We start from the raw sequence: 23,622 nt of genomic DNA, 5'->3' as shown, positions 1-23,622 counted from the left end.
CCCCCCAAGGCAGCATTGGCACCCATCTGTCAAGAATTAGTGATATCTGGCAAGCAATACGGAAGTATCTGCTTCACCAACTGCAGTGGACTCAAATCATCCGCACTCCACCAAACATGAATATTTGCTGGTTTGTGTGAAGCATAAACCTTGAACCTTCAACTTCAAACCTTACTCTTGTTTCTCTTAGCTTTGTGTCCCATATTGCAGTGATCTCTATAGTCGTGACTTCAGTTGCTAATAATGGAAGTAATTCTCGCTAACAGTAGCACAAGCTGTGGAAGCTTTAGTTAAAAGTTTGGGCTAAGTTGGCATTTGTGTGAGTGTCATTCTTAATGTGTTCTGATGAAGTCATACATTTTTGAGGTTTCAAACTTGTGATTGATTAAAATTTTGTGATTTTTCTCAATCTTGGTCACAGAGCAAGTTTTACAGCAATTAATGCATAAAAGTCAAACCTACTTTTAATATAAAGTGAGATAATTTTAAAGGTCAGGCTTTTCTGTGCTTTACCTAATCTGCTCACAATGTATGTAACAGTAAATCCTCCTGCAATGGCCTTTGTTGTTTCCATAAATCCCTTCGCTTCATTTTCCAGCCCTCAAGTGTGTATCGCAAGTGTAACATCAATTTAATTTGTGGATCAAATTTTCGCTCTGTTTGGTCCCTCTGGTGGCGAGGCAATTGCCATTAGATTTTATACCTCAGGGTGTTGATACTCAAAATAGAAACAACCTCCCAAGCAGAATATGGGGCCAATCGCTGTGATCTGTCAACCCCTGGAATAATTGGCTCTTTGGGATAACAGAGAATTGAAGCTGGGCAGAGCATTGGCCTTACCATCACTTGAGGTGCCACTCCTGTCTGTAAGCCTCTCCAGATTTCATAAGAATGACCAGGGAGGATTATTAAGAGATTTCTCCTCTGCATCAACACAACTGTTCTTTCTGCCAGGACTGTAGTCCTGTCCGGTGTTTATATTACAACTTCAGTGTTTTTCTACTTTGTGCATCCAGGGGAAATGCATTGTGTCTTAATTTTCCAGTTGGAGAGGAACTGAACTATATCACACGCTGTTTCTGTGTCACCAGCATTTTCACTCAGAAAAAATGATCAAAACGCACAAATCACACAGAGGCTGCTGTGCAAGAGTTCAAACGAGAAGCATTTAGATCAAATAAAGAAGGCATTTGCATTTTGCATCAAACAGTGTTTTTCTACATGGAAGTACGGTTTATAGATTATGTCAAAGTTCAGTTATTCAGCTGTTTCTCATGTTGTGACTGAAGCTGAAATGCTGTTTTCCTTCCATTTACGGCTTGTGTCAGTGAAAAAGGTTAGTCTCTACAGGTTAGGAGGAAGCTATTTTACATAATTATCTCGTTAACCTTTTTTTTTTTCCAATCTCGTCCTGAGGAGCCAGGTCAACATTTTCTCATTCTCGACCACAGATTTGATTCATCTTAACACAAATACTACACTTCCAATCCCGTCTTCATGTGTTAATAACAATTGTCATGATGTCTTAGTTACAACCATTATCCTCACATAATACATTATTGCAGGTTTAGGAGGTTAAAATACAGCTCTGTTTTAACTCCACTGTACTTTCTGTGACACCACGTATGCATAAAAATCCAACTAAATCATTCGAAACTGCACTAACAGACAATTTGCTTACACGGGAGCTGGCTGGCAAAGCTGTTTGAATCATCAGTTTTATACCCACTCTGAAATAGTCGTGTGAGCGCTGAAAAATAGCTTTTTTAATAATATCATATTTAGCAACCCTGAAATTAAATTGGCCTGACATGTATCCAAAAACATGAACTGCTTTGTAGGCAGGCAGTCATGCGTTAAGCTACATATATTAGGATCTATAGAGTGAGTCTTACCTTATATGGTTTTTTCAGGAGGAGAATTTGCTCATTTCTATTTCCAGCCCAGAGGTTGGTTGGTCCTCTAAATTGATCTGGCGACACACAGCTGCTTCTAAGAAACCTGCTCAGACCTGATAAGCCCAGTAACCATGGCACCTTCACCGGCAAAGCTCAGACATCAAATATGCTTCATTTCAGATGGGAAGGTGAAGGCAAACTTTCTCTGGTGTCAAGTCTACCCCTAAAGTATAGTTAATTCTGAAACTGTTGAGATGGAGGAGAAAAGATTAGCCCTGAAAACTGCACCCGGCTGTGAACGGTAGCTACAGTTCTACAGACTGTAGATAGACCACCGCCTAACCATCCTGTCTACACTACAGTCAAGATATTTGAAGACATGTCCTTGAGGATGAAATAGGGGAAGAGGCATGCAGCATGTCACTTCCTGCAACGTGTATCCAGTTTCAAAGTATCGAGAGAAAACCCAAGCATTTATGAAGGTGAGCAGTCTGTTTATGTGCACAGAGCATGTGACCGTATCCTCAGCTGATAATGTATTTTTGAGGACAGCTGATTTCAGTTCACAGAGGAAATCTGCAACCTGTAAAAGAGCATTTTGTAAAACTGAATTGCTTGCTGAGAAGGTCTCTCACACTGACTTCCCTTAGTGGCCGAGCTGCAGATGTCGTCAAACCTAGAGGAACTATTTGCAGTGCAGTGGTCCAAGAGTACTGATGAGGTTTGCTAAGTTAAATTCCAAACATGTACTAGATCTTTGCTGAGGGCCTTCAGCCGTCCTGGATAAAATCTGCCTTACATAAGAGTGAAAGTCTGGTGGGAAGGAACTGACCTTGATGACCGTAAAGGTACCTGCAAACATGATCCTCCTAAACTTACCAAACTACAAATTTTTCATATTACAATATTTTTATTTTATTGTATTCTAAATAGAAAATATTGGACAGAGAACATATATAAATATATGTGTTATACATATGTGTGTCCTGTATGTGTAGCATGAAAAGGCCACAACTTTCATACTTTTATCGTGCAACCCTGTGTATTAAAATGAGAAGCAGATCACCTTGATTCCTCAATACATCAAATCTGTTATCAAACACTTCCCACATCCGATGTTCACTCTCCTTTCAGCTTGTTTTTGGTCCCCACCAGCTCCAGACAGAAATATCTGTCTCTTTACCTGCTAAATGCTCCGCTGGGTTCACCAGTTAGCCGCTACCTGTGTCTGTCTTCTGTTTTGTGCTGGTCAGATAGCGCGCAGTGAGTTTATCAGAACGTTTTCGCTGAAAATAAAGAGGGTGAGAGTGAACTACAGCAGTGAAGTTGCTGCCAATAAAACCACAACATCGATGATTAAATGCTCCCCAGAGATGAGGGGAACGGCAGAGTCAGGTGATAATTCTCTGTGGGTTTATCACGACAGGCGACTCCTTTTAGATAGATAGATACTTTATTCATCCCGAAGGAAAATTCACATTTTTCCATACATACAGTCATTTGATTCGTTGTTGATACAGAAATATTTATTAGTGTAGCTTTAATCGATAAAGTCGTTAATCAAGCAAATGTCAGAAACCTTTCCTGGTTCCAGATTCTCAAATGTGATGATTTCCAGTGTTTTATGTCATAAATTGAATCTATATGAACCATTAATTGGACCAAAACAGCTATTTGAAGACATCACATTGGGAAAGTTTCACGATTTTCTGACATTTTATGGCCTTACTAAATTATGTGGTGCCACAATGAAAGCTATTGATGTTGTTTCACATCTGCTGAGGTTTAATGTTCCTCTGTATTATTATTTCTTTAGTATAGCTTTTTGTGCACCGTGACAATGAAAGATATAATTATAAATGTTGTTCTGTAAATGCAGATGATTGTTGTCGGTCGTACATTTAATTTAAAATATGCCTGCAGACGATAGAAGATAAAAGTGAACCATTTTTTGCACCTTCTTCAAAATTAGTTCAGAGTGGCAGTATTGACCGGCGGTAAAGCAGAGATGAACAGCTGCTTTTGAGAGCCAGAAAGAATGAAACTTAATTGTCCATTGCTGCAAATAACTTTTATCGCCGTGCTCCATTTTCATATTGCAGCAAGTCACACGCAGTTTGTGATTAATCAATGGTTCAGACTGAAATATCTGCTGATTTTGTAGTGTTTAAGACTGTATTTCATTATTCATCACTTCTCCTCCACACTGACTAATTACCCAAAGGAAGAACAAAGTATGGACGGAGATCCTGCTGGAGTTTTCAGTAAAATCCTGGAGTGGAGACGACCGTCGTGCATTTAGATCCTCTAATCAGTGCACTTGTACGTCCTCCCTGATTTGAAATGAGAAAATTAGCACAAGTGCTGCAGTCACAGAAATGAAAGAGCTGATATATTGAAGGACACACAGCTTTCCCTGCAGCACCAGAAGAGCGTAAATCACACAGCTCAGTGCAAAAGTCCAGTGAAATACAAAAGAAAATGTAAAGCTCTTGAAAGTTTTGGACAAAATATGAATCATTTATCTACATTGTTTCCATTTACAGTATAATTTGCAAGCATACCGTAGAGTCCAGGTTTAAAAGGGTTACGTTTAGAGTGAGGGCATCTCTTCTTTTGCAGTATTTTTCTGCACTTGTCGAACTAGCTAATAAAGTGTTGGTGTCCTCTTCTAAAGTGCCACAGTCTTTGTCAGATATGACAAAAGACAAAGTGTAATAGATATCAAGAGGCTGAAGTGACCAGTACAGTGGCTACTAGTGTAAGTAGGCAGTTCAAGAAGTCAGACGTTTACGTACTGTGACTCTTGAAACCCAGCCATTAGACTTTGGCCGGCATGGTTTGTTGTTTTCTTTCTGTTCTACTTATACAGAGTAATATACTGTAAGGGACAAGATGATCTCAGCCACCTGATGCAGTTAAAATGTAAAGTTGTCCAATTCAAAATGACTGAATGTGAATACTTCTACCCAGATACAGGTGTATTTATAATTTTGTTGGGAGAGCTGAGTGGGGTGAGGGGATAGCAGCGATTTACCAACACTTACACCTAATTGGTTTAGCTGAAGGCCGGACAATGGTTTGTGCCCCGAGGAGCTCAGTTCTTTTCCTAGAAGACTGTTTTCTTTGTAAAACAAAGGTTATGGAGGCACTTTTCAGCAGGTTAGTGTTTCATGAAGACTGATGGCTGCTTCACATCCAAATGGACACCACAGTGTTTGTGGTCAGAAAACATAACTGAGCAGAACTAATGAGTCGTTGGCTGCACGTTTGCACAGTGTGCTCAACACCTGAAATTCAGACTAGTTTGTTTTCTTACTCATTCTTGCAGAGTTATCCACTCAGCAGTTTTGCTACCTAAACCACTGGTCGCTGGAGTCCCAAATTAACTCCAACCTAAAATGTTGAAGTTGAAGAAAGTGTCTTAATTCACTCCTTTGAAGTTTAAACCAGCAGATGCTGCATTTGATCATGTGTGTACGCTGAGTGCTATCCAAAAGCTTCTTACCGTTTACTGTCTGCATGCGTTTGATGTGAAAATAAAGGGACGTAATCTAGAAAAAAACTTTAAACTTTAGAACACTGATGTTACAATTACTGCTTGTTTCATTTGTTTTTTGTTGTGTGACAGCTGTAAAATGGATATAAAACTGAGGTATTCCAGTGAATTAAAGCCACAAGCAGTGCTACAATATAGATTATCTATCTACAGCATAGTCTGATTGAAGAGTTGTTGTTACAGAGTAAAACTACCCACACAGCCACACACAGACTGGCCGTGCTCACTACCAGGTTTGTGTCTCTGCTGTAATGCGATTGTCTCCCGAGTCAAAGGACAGTGGTCATGTTATGATGTCTTCTTGTGTACGACTTTTGTCCAGCTCATCTCCCTCCCTGCTAAAGCCAGCTTGGGCTGATAATAAGATTAGAGCGTAGGGAGGCAGCTTAGCGACCTGGCCTAAGAAACAGTGATCGTTTATCCGAGAGGCTGCTGCAGATAGACGTGGCTGGGGAAAGGGGTCTGCGAGCAGAGAGTGGGTGGGAGGCTGCTGAGGTTAAAGGGCAACATCGCCTTTCAGCTGCTGCGCAAATGTGTCTATAAAATCACCGTGTGCCCAGCTTTAATTGCCGGGAAACACATGAGTGCTGGCATTTATCCTCAGAAACACCTCATAGCGTGCGCACACACACACACACACACACACACAGACAGACACACATTCGTGTCAAAAAATTAAATGTTTTATGTGCATAGAAACATTTACATCTCCATCCACAATCACCTCCTCCACAACAAATCCGACTTTCGCCTCCATCAGTGGCCTCATCCATCTGAACTAATCAATGCTCTGTTGAACTGTGGCAGAATTAAAGGCTTAACCCCTTTGCTGCCAACTGTCCACACAGATCTTAAGAGAACCAGAGATTTAGAGACTTTAGTCGGCTACGTATCGTGGAGCATAAGACGCATCCGCCAGTCTAGAAATGCTGCGATCAGTCAGCCTCCGAGGTTTAGGTTTCAAAAGGCTTGTCTGACGCTCACGTCAAGTTTGATTTATTACCAGATAACACACTCAGAATAGCCTCAAGATGTTGCTGCACTAAACAAACAAAACAAAAAGCGTTGTTTACTGCAGAACTCTTGATCATATTTCATGTAAGATTATTGGGTTCGGCTCCTTGAATGCTGCTGACGTTTCATTAAAAGAACAACAGTCCTGAACCTGTTCTCTTTATCAATGACCACATGTACTCTTAATGTTTAGGGACAGTTTTTGAAGTGAACAAGTCGTATGAATCATTAATCCAAAGAAATATTGATTAACACAGGGCTGGCTATCATTTAAATGTTTTTATTCTCTGCACCGATACCAAAACAATCCTTTTTCGATACCTTGCCTGGAGGAACATACACTCTTCTTAAATGTTCAATGCTTTTTAAACACAAGCTGCTAGAAAATTGGCAAAATGTTAGTTAAATCACAAAGTGTCAGTTCACAGATTAAGTCAAGAAGATAACAGATGTGTGCACAAATAACGTGTGAAATAACATCACGTCTCTCTCTCCCCTAATTTACTGTCTGTGTCTGTACTTTATCAAAAAATAGTCTCTTTCAGAAGAATTGATCAGTGTGAACATGAGTAGCTGATTGGTCTCTGGAATTCATTTTGCTGACGCGTTCATTTTTGTTTTAAACCATCGTACCAGTCCTCGGCTACAAGTCTGAATTATGTTTTGTCAGTTTAAGAAAACATAAAGCTGCCTGTCAGCCCAGAGACAGCTACACAAATGTGCACATCTTTAGCAATAACAATGCTAAAATGATTACAGAACAGTTCACTGTTAACACAAACAAATACAACAGGGAAATGTAAGAAATAAAATGTTCTTTAAAAAAATGTTTTGTGGTCTTCATAAGATATTGAAAGCTTGTCTCGACTGCTAAAAATAAGGTAAATAAAGTTGTGTTACTCAAATACAACAGGATATTAACTAGATTTTTTACTGTTTTCTATATGATTAATTGAGAAAATAAACATTAGATTGATTGATCGTGGAAATAATCGCTAGTTGCAGCTCCGGATCAGCAGGGTGTAGACAGAACCAAAAGTGCACCGGGGCTGCTGTCTTAATGTCTGCTGTCATTAAGACAGCAGCTTGTTATCTATCAACTTATATAGAGAAAAGTAAAGTAGCTCAAGAGGATTAGACAAAATAAATCTCTTTCATTTGTCTTTGGCCATTACACTGAGAACACCACACGGCTAGTCTCAGGGGAGCAACTGTTCTCCATCTAATCCCAACACAGAAGAGAGCACTTTTACAAAAGCACACTTTATAATGCATTCACAAGCAGACCCTCGAGAGGCCTTAAAAGCCTCTCTCGCTTAATCTGTCATGTCAGGGTGTGGGAGCCATCGAATCCTTTTTACACTTTGATATAATCCATGTTGATTACAGTCCTCTCACCTCGGTTAAATTAGTGCTGCTCTTAATTGTGGTGAATGCAGTACCGTCCCTTTTCCTCTTCTGCTGTGTGTACATGTGCATACTGGCCACCGTTTTATTTTGTTTTCTTGGAAATAGAAGGCGTGACAGATTCGAAGTTCAATCGCTAAATGATATGGTCCATCACGTTGCTGCGGTTTCTTTCCATTGTGTGTTCATGAGTCTATTTGTTATTTATTGGGAATCTGTCAGTGGCTGTAAAAAAAACCTCTTTTCCAGCTTTTAACTTAATCGCTGAATCCATCCATCGCTCCCTCACTGCTAATCATTCTGTGAGAGCAATCTGCTCTTCAATCTGCTGGTTTTGGACCTTTTTCCGGTTTTGATGAGCTTGATTTTTCAAGACCCTTGAATATGATGTCATCGCTGCAGACAAGTCTGACAAGGCGCACTTTGAGCTGTGAGACGATCACACCAGTTAGATGGAAACACCATCTAAAAAAATACCCATAACAGTTTCCTTAAAAACACATGCTGACATCTTCAGATTGCTTGTTGTGTCATTAACAGTCCAAAAACCTAAAGATAGTCAGTTTATTATTACATAAGACAAAGAAGAGTAGCAGATCATCACAATTTAGAAGTGGAACTAGGTTATTTTTGGCTTTTTTTACTTGATTATCTGCAATTGTCTGTAGATCAATAACTACTTGTTTAATCAACTAATTGTTGGAGCTCTGGATTCCACAAAAACACTGGTTTAAATGATTTTAATGGTTATTGGTGCAATAATTGCTTTGAAACCTGCTGCAGTCTGTCTCTGCTGCAGGTTTCCGCATCACTAAATTAAAGAAAGTCAATAGTCAGCGAGGTCAATTGTCTTGATTGTTTGTGCTGTGTTGATATTACTGTTGCAGAGAGCCTGTTAACAGGTAAAAACAGAGTTAAGGAGCTTGTTCAGGAGAGGTTTGTGGGACAAAAGGCCTAATTTATGTGAGATAATACACAAATGTTTGGTTTGGAAACTCCTAATTTAAAGCTCAAAATTACATCTGTCTGCAGAATCTAAAATATTTACAGACGACAGATGTTTTGGTTTTTTTTTTTGTTATATTTGGTAGTTGGTTTGGTTTTTACCAGTTTAGCAGAGTGTTTGACTGCGAGTGGTTTTGGCCGTGAATGTTTTAATTTTTTCTTTAAATGAAATTGAAATTCTGAACTATACAGTACACGTGTTTACTTCTGCGTAAATCCAGCACTCAGAATAAGACTATGCTTATAGGCTGAAACTGGAACAGGAGTCATTGGCCAGCTTTTGGCAGCACGTTGAGTTTGGTGACCGTCCTTCAACCATAGGCCATGAGTTTAAGCCCCCATGTCAGCAAACATCCTTCAACACGACACTGAATCTCTACCAGCTGCAGGGCTGCTCTCCTGTTACTGACCCTGCACTTAGACCTTGCTGTGGAAAGAGAATTTCCCTACAGGGATCAATAAAGTGTCACATTAGCACGATAATGCACAGCAGGGAAGTAAAGCACGAGCGAAATTACCTGTACAAATCGCTGCGCCACATTAATCATGCCTGTGATTTGTGAGCATGCCAAACAGACGACTGCAACCCACTTCACTCAGCGGTGAAATGTCACGCATGAACTCTGCCGGCTGTTGGAGTGGAACTGCTGCACTCTGCAGCAATCGCTACTGCGTGAATCTGCACGGACGACGGACTTAACGACTGACTTTAAACGGGAGCAAACAGCACCTTGTGAGCTGTGAGTGGAGAAAACGTGCATGTTGTTGTGAGTTTAAACAACATATTTTCTCTTTTATAAATCCACAGACGTGACAGCAGCAGGTCTTGTGATTTTTAAGGATATTAAGAGGAAAGCAGTGTTAAGGATGAACATATTTGTGACACCCACATTCATTCATTTTTTTGGGGTATGTCATAATAAATGGTGGCTTATCTTAGAAATGTTTGGCAGCCGAGGACGTCATGACACCCAAAGTCTAAATATTTTAGAAAGAAACGTATCTGGAAACATCCAGCCTGGATGGAAAAAATGCCTTTTACTGTGCAATCATGCAGCTGCACTTTTAACTACTGTGTGTGTGTGTGTGTGTGTGTGTGTGTGTGTGTGTGTGTGTGTGTGCGCGCGCAGTTTGTTATGCTGAACGAGGTGAGCTGCACCAATCATTTCGGTGAAATGGGGACAAAGATAAAGTAACTATTAAAGGTTCAGTTCATCCAAATTAGCTCTAAATTGAAAATTATTGTTGAACATGAAAGGAAAGGTACTCTGGATAATCCACAGAGCGCCCTGTCAACGGTCTCCACTGGGAACTATTTTATAATAGAGGGAAAAAATAATAGTAAAACAGACGTCCACACAGTGAGGTCTGTGGATTGTTCAGTGTAAGTGGGACATGGACATGTCGCTGCTCTAACCATGTTATTTAAAATTGCGCTTCCTGAACAAAATTCCCGACACTTGCGTTGTGTTGGGATGGCAAGTCTCACTTCAGATATTTCAACACAACAGAGCGTCATCTGGCAAGACGCTGCTTTGGCCATTCAAATCTGTGCAAACACACATTTCTTTGTAATGTGAACACGAGACTTTTACTATTTATCTCACAATCGTCCCTTGAAAAGATAAAACGATTGATGCCACGATGACTTTCAGAGCAATAAAATCCTGTATGATGACAGTGTTTATCTGAGGTTGACTGTGGCCAGATTTAGGTTCAGTGTGTTAAAAAGAAAATGTGCATATTTTGCCCCGAAATTCAGACATTTGGGGCAGACGTCTATCCATTTTTGGTTTTAGAGAGGCTTGTATCTGCAGTAATACAAGGCAAGCTAGCTAGGCGAGACAGTTAGCTTAAACCTCAAGGCAATTGTAGGGGAAACTGCTGTACGAGCCACATCAGCACATATCTATATGTAAAATGTTCTTATATGACTTCTAATATTAAGTTCACACAACAATTGAGCTATATTTTGAGTCGTGTAATATGGGCCGGATATCTGTGTCTGTTTACTATTATTGTGTTTTTAGGTGCTACAAAATATGGACATATTTTTGTTATTCAAAAAAACAATGTGGTTAAAATGGAGAGAATTATATAAAACTGAGGACTGAGTTGGAAGTGGATCAGGCTGAGATGTAACTTTTGGAAAAATATTGTTGGGTTTTGGGTCAAAACTTAAGATACAGTGCAAACTAAATGACCTCGGAGCTTTGAGTCTAGTGAAAGCACTGTGCAGTGTTTTGGGATCTGATAAGCTTTCCCACTCATGGATCCGTCACTCAGACTGGCCTCGTGAGTTTGGTCTACTGATCCTTTAACGTGTCCTCGCAGGAAAGTGGAGAGCAGAGCAGCAGCGAGTGCACTGGGCTCAGGTGGGAGACATGCTGGACCGAGTTATTTCCTTTATTCTCTATAGGCTGCCTCTCTCACCTTTGTCCAGCTCCCTCAGCTGCACTGTAGGTGGACATGTGGGTGGATGAGAGAGTCACTTGGGTTTGTTTGCATGTATGAGACATGTTGGATGTAATGTACAGTAGAGATGAAAGCCAGCAGGGCTCTCCTGACCATCTGAGCCCTGGCTCACCTGCATGTGAGGATTTTCTCACACAGTCACTGTCATTGAGGCTAATTCATCACAGCGTTTCTAACTTTACAAAAAGAGGACGTTTTGTAAGGCTGTTGCCTGTCTGAAGACGTCATATATCCAAAAATCGTATCCATCATGATATGTGCAGTGAATTCTGTCTACCATGAACTAAATACATGTTAAATTGGCAGTCTATAATTAGGATTTAAATTAGGGTTCATAAATATTGATTTAGCCTATGTAATGGCTTGTGCATCAGGTAATTTTAATTATTAATCATCTCATTTCTGTGCTTAAGGTAAAGATGGAGGTTGACATGTAAGGTGTGATGAACATGTAGTTCACTGTAGTTTAAAATTGGCCTGACGTATCTTGGTAAGACTTTGATTAAACAGAGTTATAACAGAATGAGATTAGAACTGTAAATTAATGCTGCTGTCGTTCTGTATCTGCTGGATGTGTAAACACATTCGCTATGTGAGCTGTTATAAGGGGATAAAATCAGGTTTAAGTTTGCGTGTTTTCTGAAAGCAGGAAAATACCACTTGTAGGTAAAATGTGTTTTTCCACCAAAAAAAAAAAAAAAAAACTCAATCCCAGAGAAGATCCCTGCTGAATCATATTGATTTGTAACCTCAAAGTCAGTTATATGGATTGGATTTCACTTTATAAAATCCATACCTGGGCTTTGGGAGTAGCTCTGGCTGTGGGAACTGATGATACTCTCAGTGCTTTGATTTCACACTGGAGCACACGGACCAGATTAACCTCTGAGTGCCTGGAGAAAGTTGAAGTCAGACCTCCTCTCCTCTTGTTAATGGCTTGGCTTGTTTGCTTACTGGGGGAGAGTTGGATGAGACGATCAATACCACCCCCATGAATATATGGTAAATACGAAGCTGCAGCAAGGAGATGGTTAGCTTAGCCTAGCATAAAGACTGGAAACAGGGAAACAGCTTGTCTGACTTGGTCCAAGCTGTTTCCCCCAGTTTCCAGTCTTTATGCTAAGCTAGGCTAACTGGCTGCTGCCTGTATCCTAAGGTTGGGACAGATGTTAAAATTTTCAGATGTATTTGTAGTGACTTTGTTAGTCTAAAAAATAAACAAAATAAACTCACAAAACTTTAGGAACAGAGATATTCTTATACCTGTTTTCCTCATTAGACAGAAAAGTACACCCATACTCCTCCTGAATTCAAGTTCCTCTTCACTGAACAAAGAGCAGCTTAATTTCCTTATTAATGATCAAACTCACAAAAACCATGTGGGTTAGCTTTTCTTGTTCATTCTTCGGAGGCAGATTAATTAAATAAGACTCAGGCAGTCACCAATAGCCAATCATCCAAATGACAAACCTACTGTATCCTTATATTTAACAGGCAGGTGTAGGATGAGAGTGGTATCAATCTCCTCATCTCTCCGGAAGAAAAGAATAAAACTATTATATATCTAAACTATTTCTTTAAAAACAGACAGTAAGCAGACACTTACAGACAACCTAAGAGAGAGGAAGGTCTCACTTTCCAGATGTTCATGCTCCTTGTACCCTACACCTCTCCCATGATGAACTTGGGAGGCATATGAGTATCTGATGTTGCATGCAGATTATAAGCCTGTAATTCCTCTCTCTGATGAGAAGCTCAGTGGAAATCTGAAATCAGATCACTCAACTTCTTAATTACAGTCTCACTGCATTAAGCCCTCCCCGTGTCCCACAGGCAGTGAAGTGGCGAGGCAGCCGAGGCCTCAGCCGCCGCGTTCGACCCTGGACAGCGGCGGCCCTATCAGCCCTCACTCTGTCACTCTGTCAGCACAGCTTGCCTCGTGCATGGTAACACATGACAGATCTGGGAGATAAAACAGCCAACCCTCGCCCTGCTGCCACACTAATGGTTTATAAATATCTTCTTCAAAGACCCAAGACAGTGTGAGGGGTGGCAGGGTGGTTATGGGCTCTGTTGTGGTTGCAGACCCATATTAGATCTCAGTTTGCCTTTCATTCCCTGCCACTATAGGACCCAAGAGTTGGCTGAAAGGGCACTGTGGGACTTGTGATGGACAGCTGGGATGATAAGGCCACTGGCATCCGCTAGTCCGAGTCAAACTGACCACCAAACCACAACCACAAGAAAATATCAGCTACTTGTCGTTGAGCCACTTCACGCTCAGACTGCGTCTGTTTTTCAAGTGTTACATTAAATTAATTCCCCCGCACATGCAGAAATGTAAACCTTTCCCCCACCTTACGTAATTCACAAAAGTTGGTTTACAATGAGAGTCTTTGTTTTCCCACATAAACACCTATATCCCCTGTGTGTGTGGTATTTGCATGTGATCAAAGCCTCAGCCTGCTCCCTCCTTCTCTCACCGACTGTAGAAACCTGTCTCTCCATTTCCCCTTGTGCCTGTCTCTACGTTTAGCTCAGAGGGCATTGTGGTTGAACGCAGAGCTGGAAGAAGGCATGCAAGGCATTCAGCTTATACACAAGCAGACATGCCTCTGTTGCTCTAACTGCATAATCATGCATGTATGTAAGTAAACATCGTGAGGAGAGTGGGAGGACGAACGGCAGTTTGGAAAGGTTCAAAAGGTCTTTGGACTGGAGAGCTGGAGTGGGCTCACACCAGACACATATATACACAATTATGGTTGTGTGGCAGAAATCTTATTTCTAATGATTTAATGTTCAGGATATTAAGGTTATAAATACTTTTTTTTTTCTTTTATCAATGATGGAGCATCAGCGTTTGTCTCAGTGCTTCCAGGAACAATGGCGTGGTTAGAAACTGACTGCAGCATCTGAGGCAGTGAGGAAATTAATCGTCAGTGGGGGTTTTTATTGCTTCCTCGCTATTTGTTGTTACGGAAGACTCTGCAGGACAAGTACACCTCCCAGACCTCCCTAATTCATGGTCCCGGTCCTGGTCCTGGTCCTGGTCCAACAAGTTCCAGGCTGTCCTTTAAGTGGCTATGATCAGTACTTCTATATTAGCAGTGGATCACATGACCACTTGTATGTGAGAAGTGGTCACTTGTAGCGATCTACAGAGAATTGTGACTCGATTTATCACGTGCATTGTTCTTGTAGTTTTTGTGCTACTAGCGAGTGAAGATAGTGGAGCGTTTAGCATTTCCCTTAAGAGGTGCTTGAGACCAAAAATAGAGGTAAAAGAGAGCAAACGCTGGACTTAAATCCTTCAGATGGACACAAACAAGAATCCAAATGAACGTTAATGTTGCTCCATGTCTGCTGGATGTTTAGATAAGCAACTATTTGCTAACAAGTTTGCCATATCAACTTCCTACGGTGTGTCAGTTTTATGTTTACGGCTTGTTGCGCTGCCCCCAAGTGGCCAAAATGATTAATATTAATATAATTAATAAATGCAGCTTTAAAGGATAGATTCATAAAGGTGTTCACATGTAGAATGAAACCGGTTTCATTCCTCCTGTTCATACTGGACATTAAGAGATCCCTTCTTGTACTAACTGTGGATGATACTCACTTGTCTCGCTCTGCTGGAAGCTTCATGTGACCTTCAGATGAACTTTGGAATATATTTTTGCACAGAATGAGGACAGTGGATTTTGACATTGGGAGCTCATCAGGATGGGGTCTCTTACATAGCCAGTATGAACCGGAGGAATGATTACAGCAAGCAAAATCTGTTTCAATGCATATGTGCACATGTGAGTATTATTTGGAGACAGACTTGGAAAAACTGTAAACCTGGTTGCTGCTGCTCGGAGGCATTTTTGTTCACTTTATGCTCAGTGCTCCTGACCAACTTGGATCATAATGTTTTTATTTTTTTTTTTAACTTAAATCAGCATATTTTTGCACATAACTCAGTGAGAACAGAAATCCTCCCACTAAGCATAACAGTAAAGTAGTTCCACTTCTGATTTAAGCTGCCACTTTCCTGTCGTGAGTGGGCTGGTACATCTGCTGTGACCTCAAGGTGATGCTGTTAAAAAAACAAGCAGTATTGAGGTGTGTGTGTGTGTGTGTGTGTGTGTGTGTGTGTGTGTGTGTGTATGTATATGTATCTGTTTATGTGCCTGATTTCACATGTGCATTTGATTTGTGCATGTGAGAGTGAGTTTGCAATGAGAACCAGAGGGAGGTTGTGGGAGTTTGGAGCCATGTGTGCGAGGAGAATCAATTTAAACACAATCAAAAGTTAAGAGGGATTAAAGCTACTGTGATGAGATACCACACTCAAAATGGTTTAAAATAGCTGCAGAGATTACACTAATGTAATCCAATTTAAAGGAGCCTTCCCCAAATATTTATTATTGAAGCACCATCTGTTTGAAGCCTGTGGGGTCAGTCCAATATGCGGTTTTGCACCAACAAGGCTATTTTGTTGTCCTACATTCCTTCCCTGTCCTGTCTGTCAAAAAGTCAGGGAATAACCCCATTTTTTTTTTTTTTGGCTCAGTCCTAATCTTTGTTCGTGTTTGTCCTCGTTTGACATGAGCAAATCTGGAACATCTTTTCTTCACGTGTTAAATCCCTTAATAAAAGTAAAACTCAAGGTCGTACATGTTTCTTAACCAGCCAGACGAATGGACGATTATAATGAGGAAAAGAAATCTGATGCTTAAATAATTCATCATTATGTTGACTGTTCTTGCATGGCTAGGTGTTTATGGGGTTTGAACACTTTGCTGTCACTGCTGTGACACTGATCCCAGCTCAGCACACGCACAACATGCTGTAGAGTTCAGATGAGCACTGTTTCCATGCACATCCGCTGCATTACAGAGCAGAACACTGAGCATCTTTTCAGTTAACGATTGATAGAAATTCATTTACATTGCGGTAGCTGTTTGTTTAATATCTCTAGATGAAATTGGATGTTGCAGGAAATGTTGCAAAGTCAGTGAGCCGGACTGCTTTATGCCACTAGTGGATTTGTAGGTACGTTCTACGTTCCCGATCCGTCATTCCCTGGAGCTGACAGCTGCGTACTGGCCAGACTACGGGAGGTAAATCCAGAGTTGTCAGAGAATCACTCAGCTTGTCTGTTAAATGCAAAAGACTTCTCTTGGGTTGATTTTTTTGTTGTTGGCTGTCGACTGTTGTGTTGAGTCTCAAACTGAGTATTTTTGTTGCTTCCTGGGAGAAGAAGTTGATTCATGGATAGATGATTCATTGATAGAAATGTTCATAAGTGACTCAAGCAGTAATGCTAAACATTTGCTGGTTCCTTTGCCTTTTTACAGAAGTTTTTGACAGAGAAAACAAGTGATTTCATGAAGTTTTCACTATTTTCAATATCATTTAATTTGAAAACTAATCAACAGATTAATCTACATGCACAAGTCTAAGATAAGCTCCAATTGCAGCTCTAATTAGGTTGTGAGTTTCCTCCTCCTTTCATAGAAAGTAGCACGAGGATGTGAAGATAAACCCATTTGTGTAGAACTGGGGGTCAAAGGATTAGACATACTTCAGGTGCTGAAGTCTGTAGGTATAAAGAGGTACTGTGTTATAAACATGAAACATTTTCTGCAACTTCAGAAAGTGTACGACTTGCACAGCATCACCTGGAAACTGAAAAGAGCTTCCACTCGCCATCAAGACCTTTGGACCCCGTTGTCACAGCTTTCACTTGCTTCAGATTATCAATTCATTTTTAAGGCGGCGGGCCCACCCCACTGTGTCCATGGAGAGAAGGGGGGGTTAGAGGTGTAAATGGAGAGGGAATCTGAGCATCAGCTAAGGCTTTAGCTCCAGAGACAGACTCACATGAGAGAAAGACATGGGTGGAAGCAGAGATTACTCGGAGAGATAGAGTGGGGCTGGTTAAAGAGGATCAGTTTATCTTCACACAGGCCTACATGGCTCCCTGAGGGCTCTGAGAGAGGGACTGACTTTTTATCCTTCATTTGATCAACTCACAGCAGAATTAGGTTGGGATGCCTGGTTAGACGTGCAAATTACATGTATTTCAGCAATGAATTAGACACCTGTTTGTTTATTTTTAGATGCACCTGCACAGCCTGCTGGCTTCACACTAGTTTACCTTCATTGCTTCAGATGATGCTCACATGCGTTGAGTCGTACATTTAGAGATTTTTAACCGCTTTTGGTGATATGATGATTTCCACAGTGGTTTTTATCTAACAGCAGATGATCTCTTTTGTCATATGAGTGTGCTGCCCCCTGTGGACGTCTCTTGGTACTACAACAAGCTCACATTTGATCTCTTGATAGTGCCCTAGCTCAGACATGTATGACAGGGTTGGCTTTTCTCTGATTGTTCTGAGCAGGTTTGCGAGTCTGCCGCTTCCTGCTGTTTTAATTGCTGTTGCAGCTGAGACTGCGCCAATATCTCATAGCCAGGATGCCCTGCAGGAAAACAAAAAACATTGTTTATTCTAAAGAGAAGAATCCAATTAGCAGATATAAAGCGTGGCTAGGCTGAATGATAGCCTTTGGCAAAATGTAATTAGGACAGAGTTTACTGAGGCTGCATAGTATCATATCTGTATCCCTTTTATTGGCAGCTTTTCCTTATTTTTTTTTTTCCTCTTGTGAAGGATTTAGCTTTACTTCATACCCATATCCACATCTTGAACTGTCTTTATCTGTCTGTGTCTGCAGCCAAACACACACACACACATCCCAGATGGAGACAGCCACGGATTAGTGACGATTTTCCTTCATTTAATAAACAATTGAATGACACAGTTTTGAGGATAAACCTGCTCAAAGAAGCACAAGAATGGTCTGGAGTGAGGAGACTACAGGGCATTATCCTACTTCATCATGGAATATCTGTGTTATCATTCAGAATTACTGTCCGCGTCCATTGCATTGCATTCACATGAGCAGGCAGCGTAGTCTCATCAACCTACAGAAAACTTGATCCTTTCAGATTGTGTCTCGGGTCACAACGTATATTAATCAACATGCAGCACTTCTATCGTATTATCCCAGGAAAGAGAGATTCCAGGCATCCTCCATGTACACACATGGCCGCCTCATCCAAAACAAGATCTTTTTCTCTGTGTTGTTACATAATTGTTACAACACAGACACATCGGTTCAATGGTTGGAGCAAGAGCAAAAACAATAGCTGGTGGAAATGAAATTGGAGCGCTAACAGGATTTGTGAGGGAAAAACTATGTTTTAAATCTGGAAAAAAAGGGAACACAATTCCTCTGTACTGTGGGCTGCTGTGTGTTTTGAATCAGAAACAGGCTGAAATGATGGCGGTGATGATAAAGACATTAATCCCATGCATGCATGTCCAATAGATGGCCTTACTGCAGAGGCTGGATGTGAAGACATGCTTTATAATTGTGTCCCACAGTACACATCCCATGGTTTGACAGGAAAACATCTATTGTTTCATATTATGCTCTGTCATTTATTTTGCTGTGTCACAAGTCACTCATTCGTCATTTGGATGACGCTTTGCGGGCTTCCGCGTGGCACGAAAGCAGACAGCACAAATAAACATGGAGGAGCTCGAACCTGACACAAAGCGGGGTAATTACAAAAAGGATAAGCGCTCTGACCAGAGGAGTTTTATCTAAACACGGTGCTACTCAAAAATTTGCTCAAAGCTTAGAAATAAAAGGAGAAAAATGGTAAAATAGGAGTAAGTCTGAAGCACCTTTTATTTGTTATTTTGCATTCCTACCAGCCTCAGCCCCTATTTGTGTTCAGTGCTAAACCGTAACATCACATCCACATTTTGGGTCTGAGTGCAGAGTGGAATTGTTGGAGGGAAGACCAGTTTGACCGTACTTTTTTATTTTGTGCCGTCAGATGCTCCCAAGACAATCTTATGCCTCCATGTTGGACGTCTCATTTCAAAATCATAACGTGGAATCCAGAAACCAGCTCTGCAGAGATCGCATGACATGAACGATTAAATGTAAAGCAAAGGGATCCGCTAATCGGAATTTAGAGATCGAGAATGCTGTTGCGCTGATGATGATGATGATGATGATGGTGGGAATGACAGCAGCGTTGCTGGGTGAAGTGACCATGTGTCGCATCATATCCATGTCCAGCTGAACTCTCACGTGAGGTGAGAGGATTGAGCCTGGGATTGTTTGGGGATTAGTCAGCAGGACTTACCAGATTCAGAAATTAAGGGACAGGAGCGCCACAGCGGCGGGGTCACATTGTCCCGGGAGGAATAAGAAAGCACTGAGTCACTGCAGCAAAACCATAAGTCAAAAACAAGCTCTGTCTCTCTTGTGCTTTCTGCCTGTTCACGCAAACTTTAAATCTCTATCTCTCACACACACACACACACACACACATGCACTTTCTTCCTCTTCATCTGTACACACCCCTCCAGCCCCCTCCCACGGCCGCTCGCCTAATTCTCCTGCCTCTACATGCGCTCAGTCTGGAAAAGAAGGAGGGCGTGCCTGGCTGAACAGATGTGGAGATTTCAGCTGCCTGTGCTTGGACCGTAACACTCTCCATCTACCCCGTCCACCCGTTTGAGGACACAGGGGACACTTTTCACCGCTTCAGGATTTAGTGGCAAGAAGCCTTTTTTCTTTCTGTGAGCTGGTTTTTTTTTAACCGATCTTCAAGCTGGAGACACAAGTGGACAACGACTGCTGGGATCAGTTGATCCAGGTTCAGCTGTCGGGTTCGGGTGACTGGGCACCCTGTGAGTTAGACGTCCTGCGTTGTTGTAATATCTTCTCATCCTTTGCTTATGTCTCCCATGTGAAAATAAGCTTTTTCGTGACTGTTTCTTTGCACTGTCTTGACATTTGTGACTCTTGTTACTATAAGACCAACAACATCCTTAAACCCCACACGATTAAGGCTCTTCTTCTCATAATCCATGCATCTAAATTACACATTTCTTTACATTTTGATCCGTAAGATTAACTTTTGCTCTTTGTTTATTTCTCAGATGTACTTACAAAAAGCTATGCTTACTTTGTGTGTTTATAGAGAATCAAGTCGTTTTGCAGACTTAAAGTTACCTGCAGACCAGTTCACTGCTCTGGACGAGAAATACTGTAACTTATAACATATTATGCAGAATACACTTTTTCATGGTTTTTCAGCATAAATATGTCTCCCTGATGTGTCTAGAATCCACAAAATATGAGAAAAAAATCATCCGCTCCTTCTTTCTCTTGCTGCCTCTATCACGAAATGTGTATACATCTTTGCATAATCATCGTTATCAGGTACAGAAATACATGTGGAAGTTAATGAGACCTGCATGCCATCACTGTCCATGGAAAATCATGTCTTTCCCAATTTGCTGATTTTATTTTTTCATATGCACAAAAGGATTATGTGTTCTTTTATGGATTAAGAAAATTTGCCTACTTCTGCAGCTAAATAAACCATTTAAAACCCCATTGGATTAACTGTGAAATGCATGGACGCAAAGCTGAAAGCAGGGCTGTTTTTAATGTGGGAAAACGGAGGAGCAGAGTGTCACCGGTGGACTTTATAATATCATCATTCATCTAATTCAAATTCAGCATTTTTTTTTTCAATCCTTGTTTAACAGTAACTGAAGAAAATGTCTTTAGTCTGCGTGTTTGACTTGGTTTAGTTTGGGCAGGTGAATGTGTAGAAACAAAAAGGACATCACACACACACACACATGTTAAGATGTCACGTTTAGGACTGACTGGAGGTCGGCATCACGGAGCACAGAGCGGCTGATATCTCAGCAGTGACATTCGACTTGGTGCCAGAATCTGCTGGATGTGTTTGTTTTTTATGTTTCTTCTGTCTGACCAGTTGTTGTTTTCCTCATGTTGTTTATTGACAGCACAGTCGTCCTGCTGTCATTCATTTTGATTCAGTTTAGATTTAATTTGATTTATTTCTGTTATTAAAAACGTTCACGTAACTTGTGCAATAATTCCCACAAGAAAAAAACGCACAAAAAAAGAAGAACAAACAACTAGAGCCAAAGCAATTCGTCAGTTAATTGATTAGTCGACTAACAGAAATTAATTTGATAATGAAATAATGATTATGTTCATGTAAAATAACCTCAGGATTGAGGATTTGCTGCTTTTCTCTGATGTGTCACTGTAAACTGAATATCTGGGGCTTTTGGGCTGTTGGTTGGACAAAAAGGTGTTTGAAGACTTAATATTTGTCTTAGAAATTAGCATTTTTCACTGTTCTCTGTCATTTTATTGCATTATATCGATTAATTGAGATTGTGAGACTGAAGCTTACAAAGACAAAAAGTCTGAAATGAAATTAAACAAAATATAATAAAATCACGTGTCACAAACAAGCATTTTTATGCATAAAACTGAAGCATGACTCTAAAACTTATTATAAATTCTTTCCATAGTGACGATAAAAACTGTGCCTCCGCTACACGACGCCTGTGATTAACCGTTTCTGTACCGCTCTGTGTTGTTGTTCCAGGTGACACCCAGAAGGTGGAGATCCCCAGAGGAGAGATGGAGGTGGTCAGGGGCCAAGTGGTGGTGTTGCAGGCCTGGTACAGCCCCAGCTCAGACATTTCCAAAAACTCCGTCACTTGGCTTTTCGTGGGAAATGAAACCAAGCCGGTGAGAAGGTCCAAGCATAAATCTGTGATGAGCTGCGGTATTGCTGACCCTGCTTTGACCTCTAGAGGAATAGGGAAATGACAGGACCCTTTAAAAGGATTATGATGAAGATGAGTGTGTTTGCTGATCCTCCTGCTACTGTAATCAAAGTGTTAAATCAAAATAGGAGAGCTGAAGTAATGAATCAGCGGCTATTTTGACAATCTGATCATAGTTACAACTGTTTTTTTTTTCCAGCAGAAATGACAAAAATTCTCTGGTTTAAGCTATTCCAATCTGAACATTTGCTGCTTTTTCTCTGTTTTATATATTTTCATTTCGATCAGATAAAAAGTTTTCGGGCTGTACCAATTGTAAAAATGTATTTCAGGTCTATTTCACATACAAGCCCTTCCTTACCTCTGAATCTATGGAAGATTAAGTGAGCATTTTTAGTGTTGCATGACACAGTTATACCCTGAGAACCCCATCTAGTGATATATGAAATGAAAAAGATGATCTGCAGAGATTAGGATTATTTCCAACACCACCGCTGATGTCTAATTCACAGCGGAAGGAAGGCATTAATAACGAAAGGATGCCACTAATGACATGTCAGCTCTACTTTTTACTGCACCTCCTATATGAAGCACAAACTGCTGGTGAAACTGCACAAACATGCATGCATGTGTGTCAGAGTGTGTAGGGTCTTTGCATGATTAATATAATCTAAACAGTGTCAGTGTCCCATGCCTGCGAGCTTATCTCAAACAGAAAATCAGCCTAAAATTCAGCATCCACCATCTGTACATGTCAGGATTATCTTTATGAAGGACGTCGATTTCAGTTATATGGTTAATCTGCACATCTTAACATGGCTGCAGCAAATAAAATTATAAATATTTAACTCGACTGGCCAGAGAGAAAAGTCTCTGTTGTACCTTATTTTCAAAATGTGTTGTATTTATCCTGAAAACACTCAGGAATGTTGATCTAATTACATGTATCACTAATTAACAGTCAAATGACACCAAGCCGTTGTGTTCAAGTGTTCCCGTGAACGTGTTTTGTCTGTTCAGGTGATAAACTTCAGCTCAGGTGAGGTCGGGCACGGCCAGAACGAGTTCACCAAAAGAGTGGGCTTCAGTGTGGCCATGCCCTCAGCCAACCTCTCCATCTACATCAACAACACCCAGGAGTCTGACTCTGGACGCTACGTCTGCAACGTCCTCATCCCTGGAGCTCCTGGCATTATCGGAGAGATGCGACTAAATGTCAAAGGTAATGGAGCGCAGCGTCAGAGGAACTTCAAAGGTTAGATGTAATCAGGTCGGTCTGCGGCACAGCTCATACGCTTCCTTGGATTTGAAAATCCACTGAACATGTTTTACGGGATTCAGATCGGTCTGGTCTCTTAAAAATCTTATATTTGTGCACTAAGCACAAATACAACTCATCTGTTGTTTAGGGACACGCTGGGCTCCGAGGTCGTTATGTCATCCTCCAGCAGCAGATGGAAACAGCGGGGGTGGAGGGGGGGGGTTCAAACATTTTTCTTATTTGTATTTGTATGTATGTGGTATGGCTAGTGCCCCGAGAAATCTCCACTTTGTTTGC

The 23,622-nt window shown here is 40.9% G+C and overlaps 1 protein-coding gene across 3 annotated transcripts in view; it reads left to right on the top strand.

Moving 5' to 3' along the window:
- esamb (endothelial cell adhesion molecule b) overlaps positions 1–23,622 on the top strand; it is a 41,735-nt gene that overhangs the window by 10,054 nt on the left and 8,059 nt on the right. For 2 of the 3 annotated variants that reach the window (XM_076735976.1, XM_076735975.1), the window contains exons 2-3: positions 21,881–22,026; positions 23,085–23,286. In XM_076735976.1, coding sequence (XP_076592091.1) covers positions 21,881–22,026; positions 23,085–23,286 — 348 coding nt within the window. Of the gene's footprint in view, positions 1–20,021; positions 20,130–21,880; positions 22,027–23,084; positions 23,287–23,622 lie in introns of those variants that run through there. The other variant, XM_076735978.1, reaches the window with a different exon arrangement.

The sequence above is a fragment of the Chaetodon auriga genome, chromosome 7 (assembly GCF_051107435.1).
Source record: "Chaetodon auriga isolate fChaAug3 chromosome 7, fChaAug3.hap1, whole genome shotgun sequence".
In the NCBI taxonomy this organism is placed as follows: Eukaryota; Metazoa; Chordata; class Actinopteri; order Chaetodontiformes; family Chaetodontidae; genus Chaetodon; species Chaetodon auriga.
The sequence above is the reverse complement of the archived record's forward strand: the minus strand, read 5'-3'. Positions and strand labels throughout refer to the sequence as shown.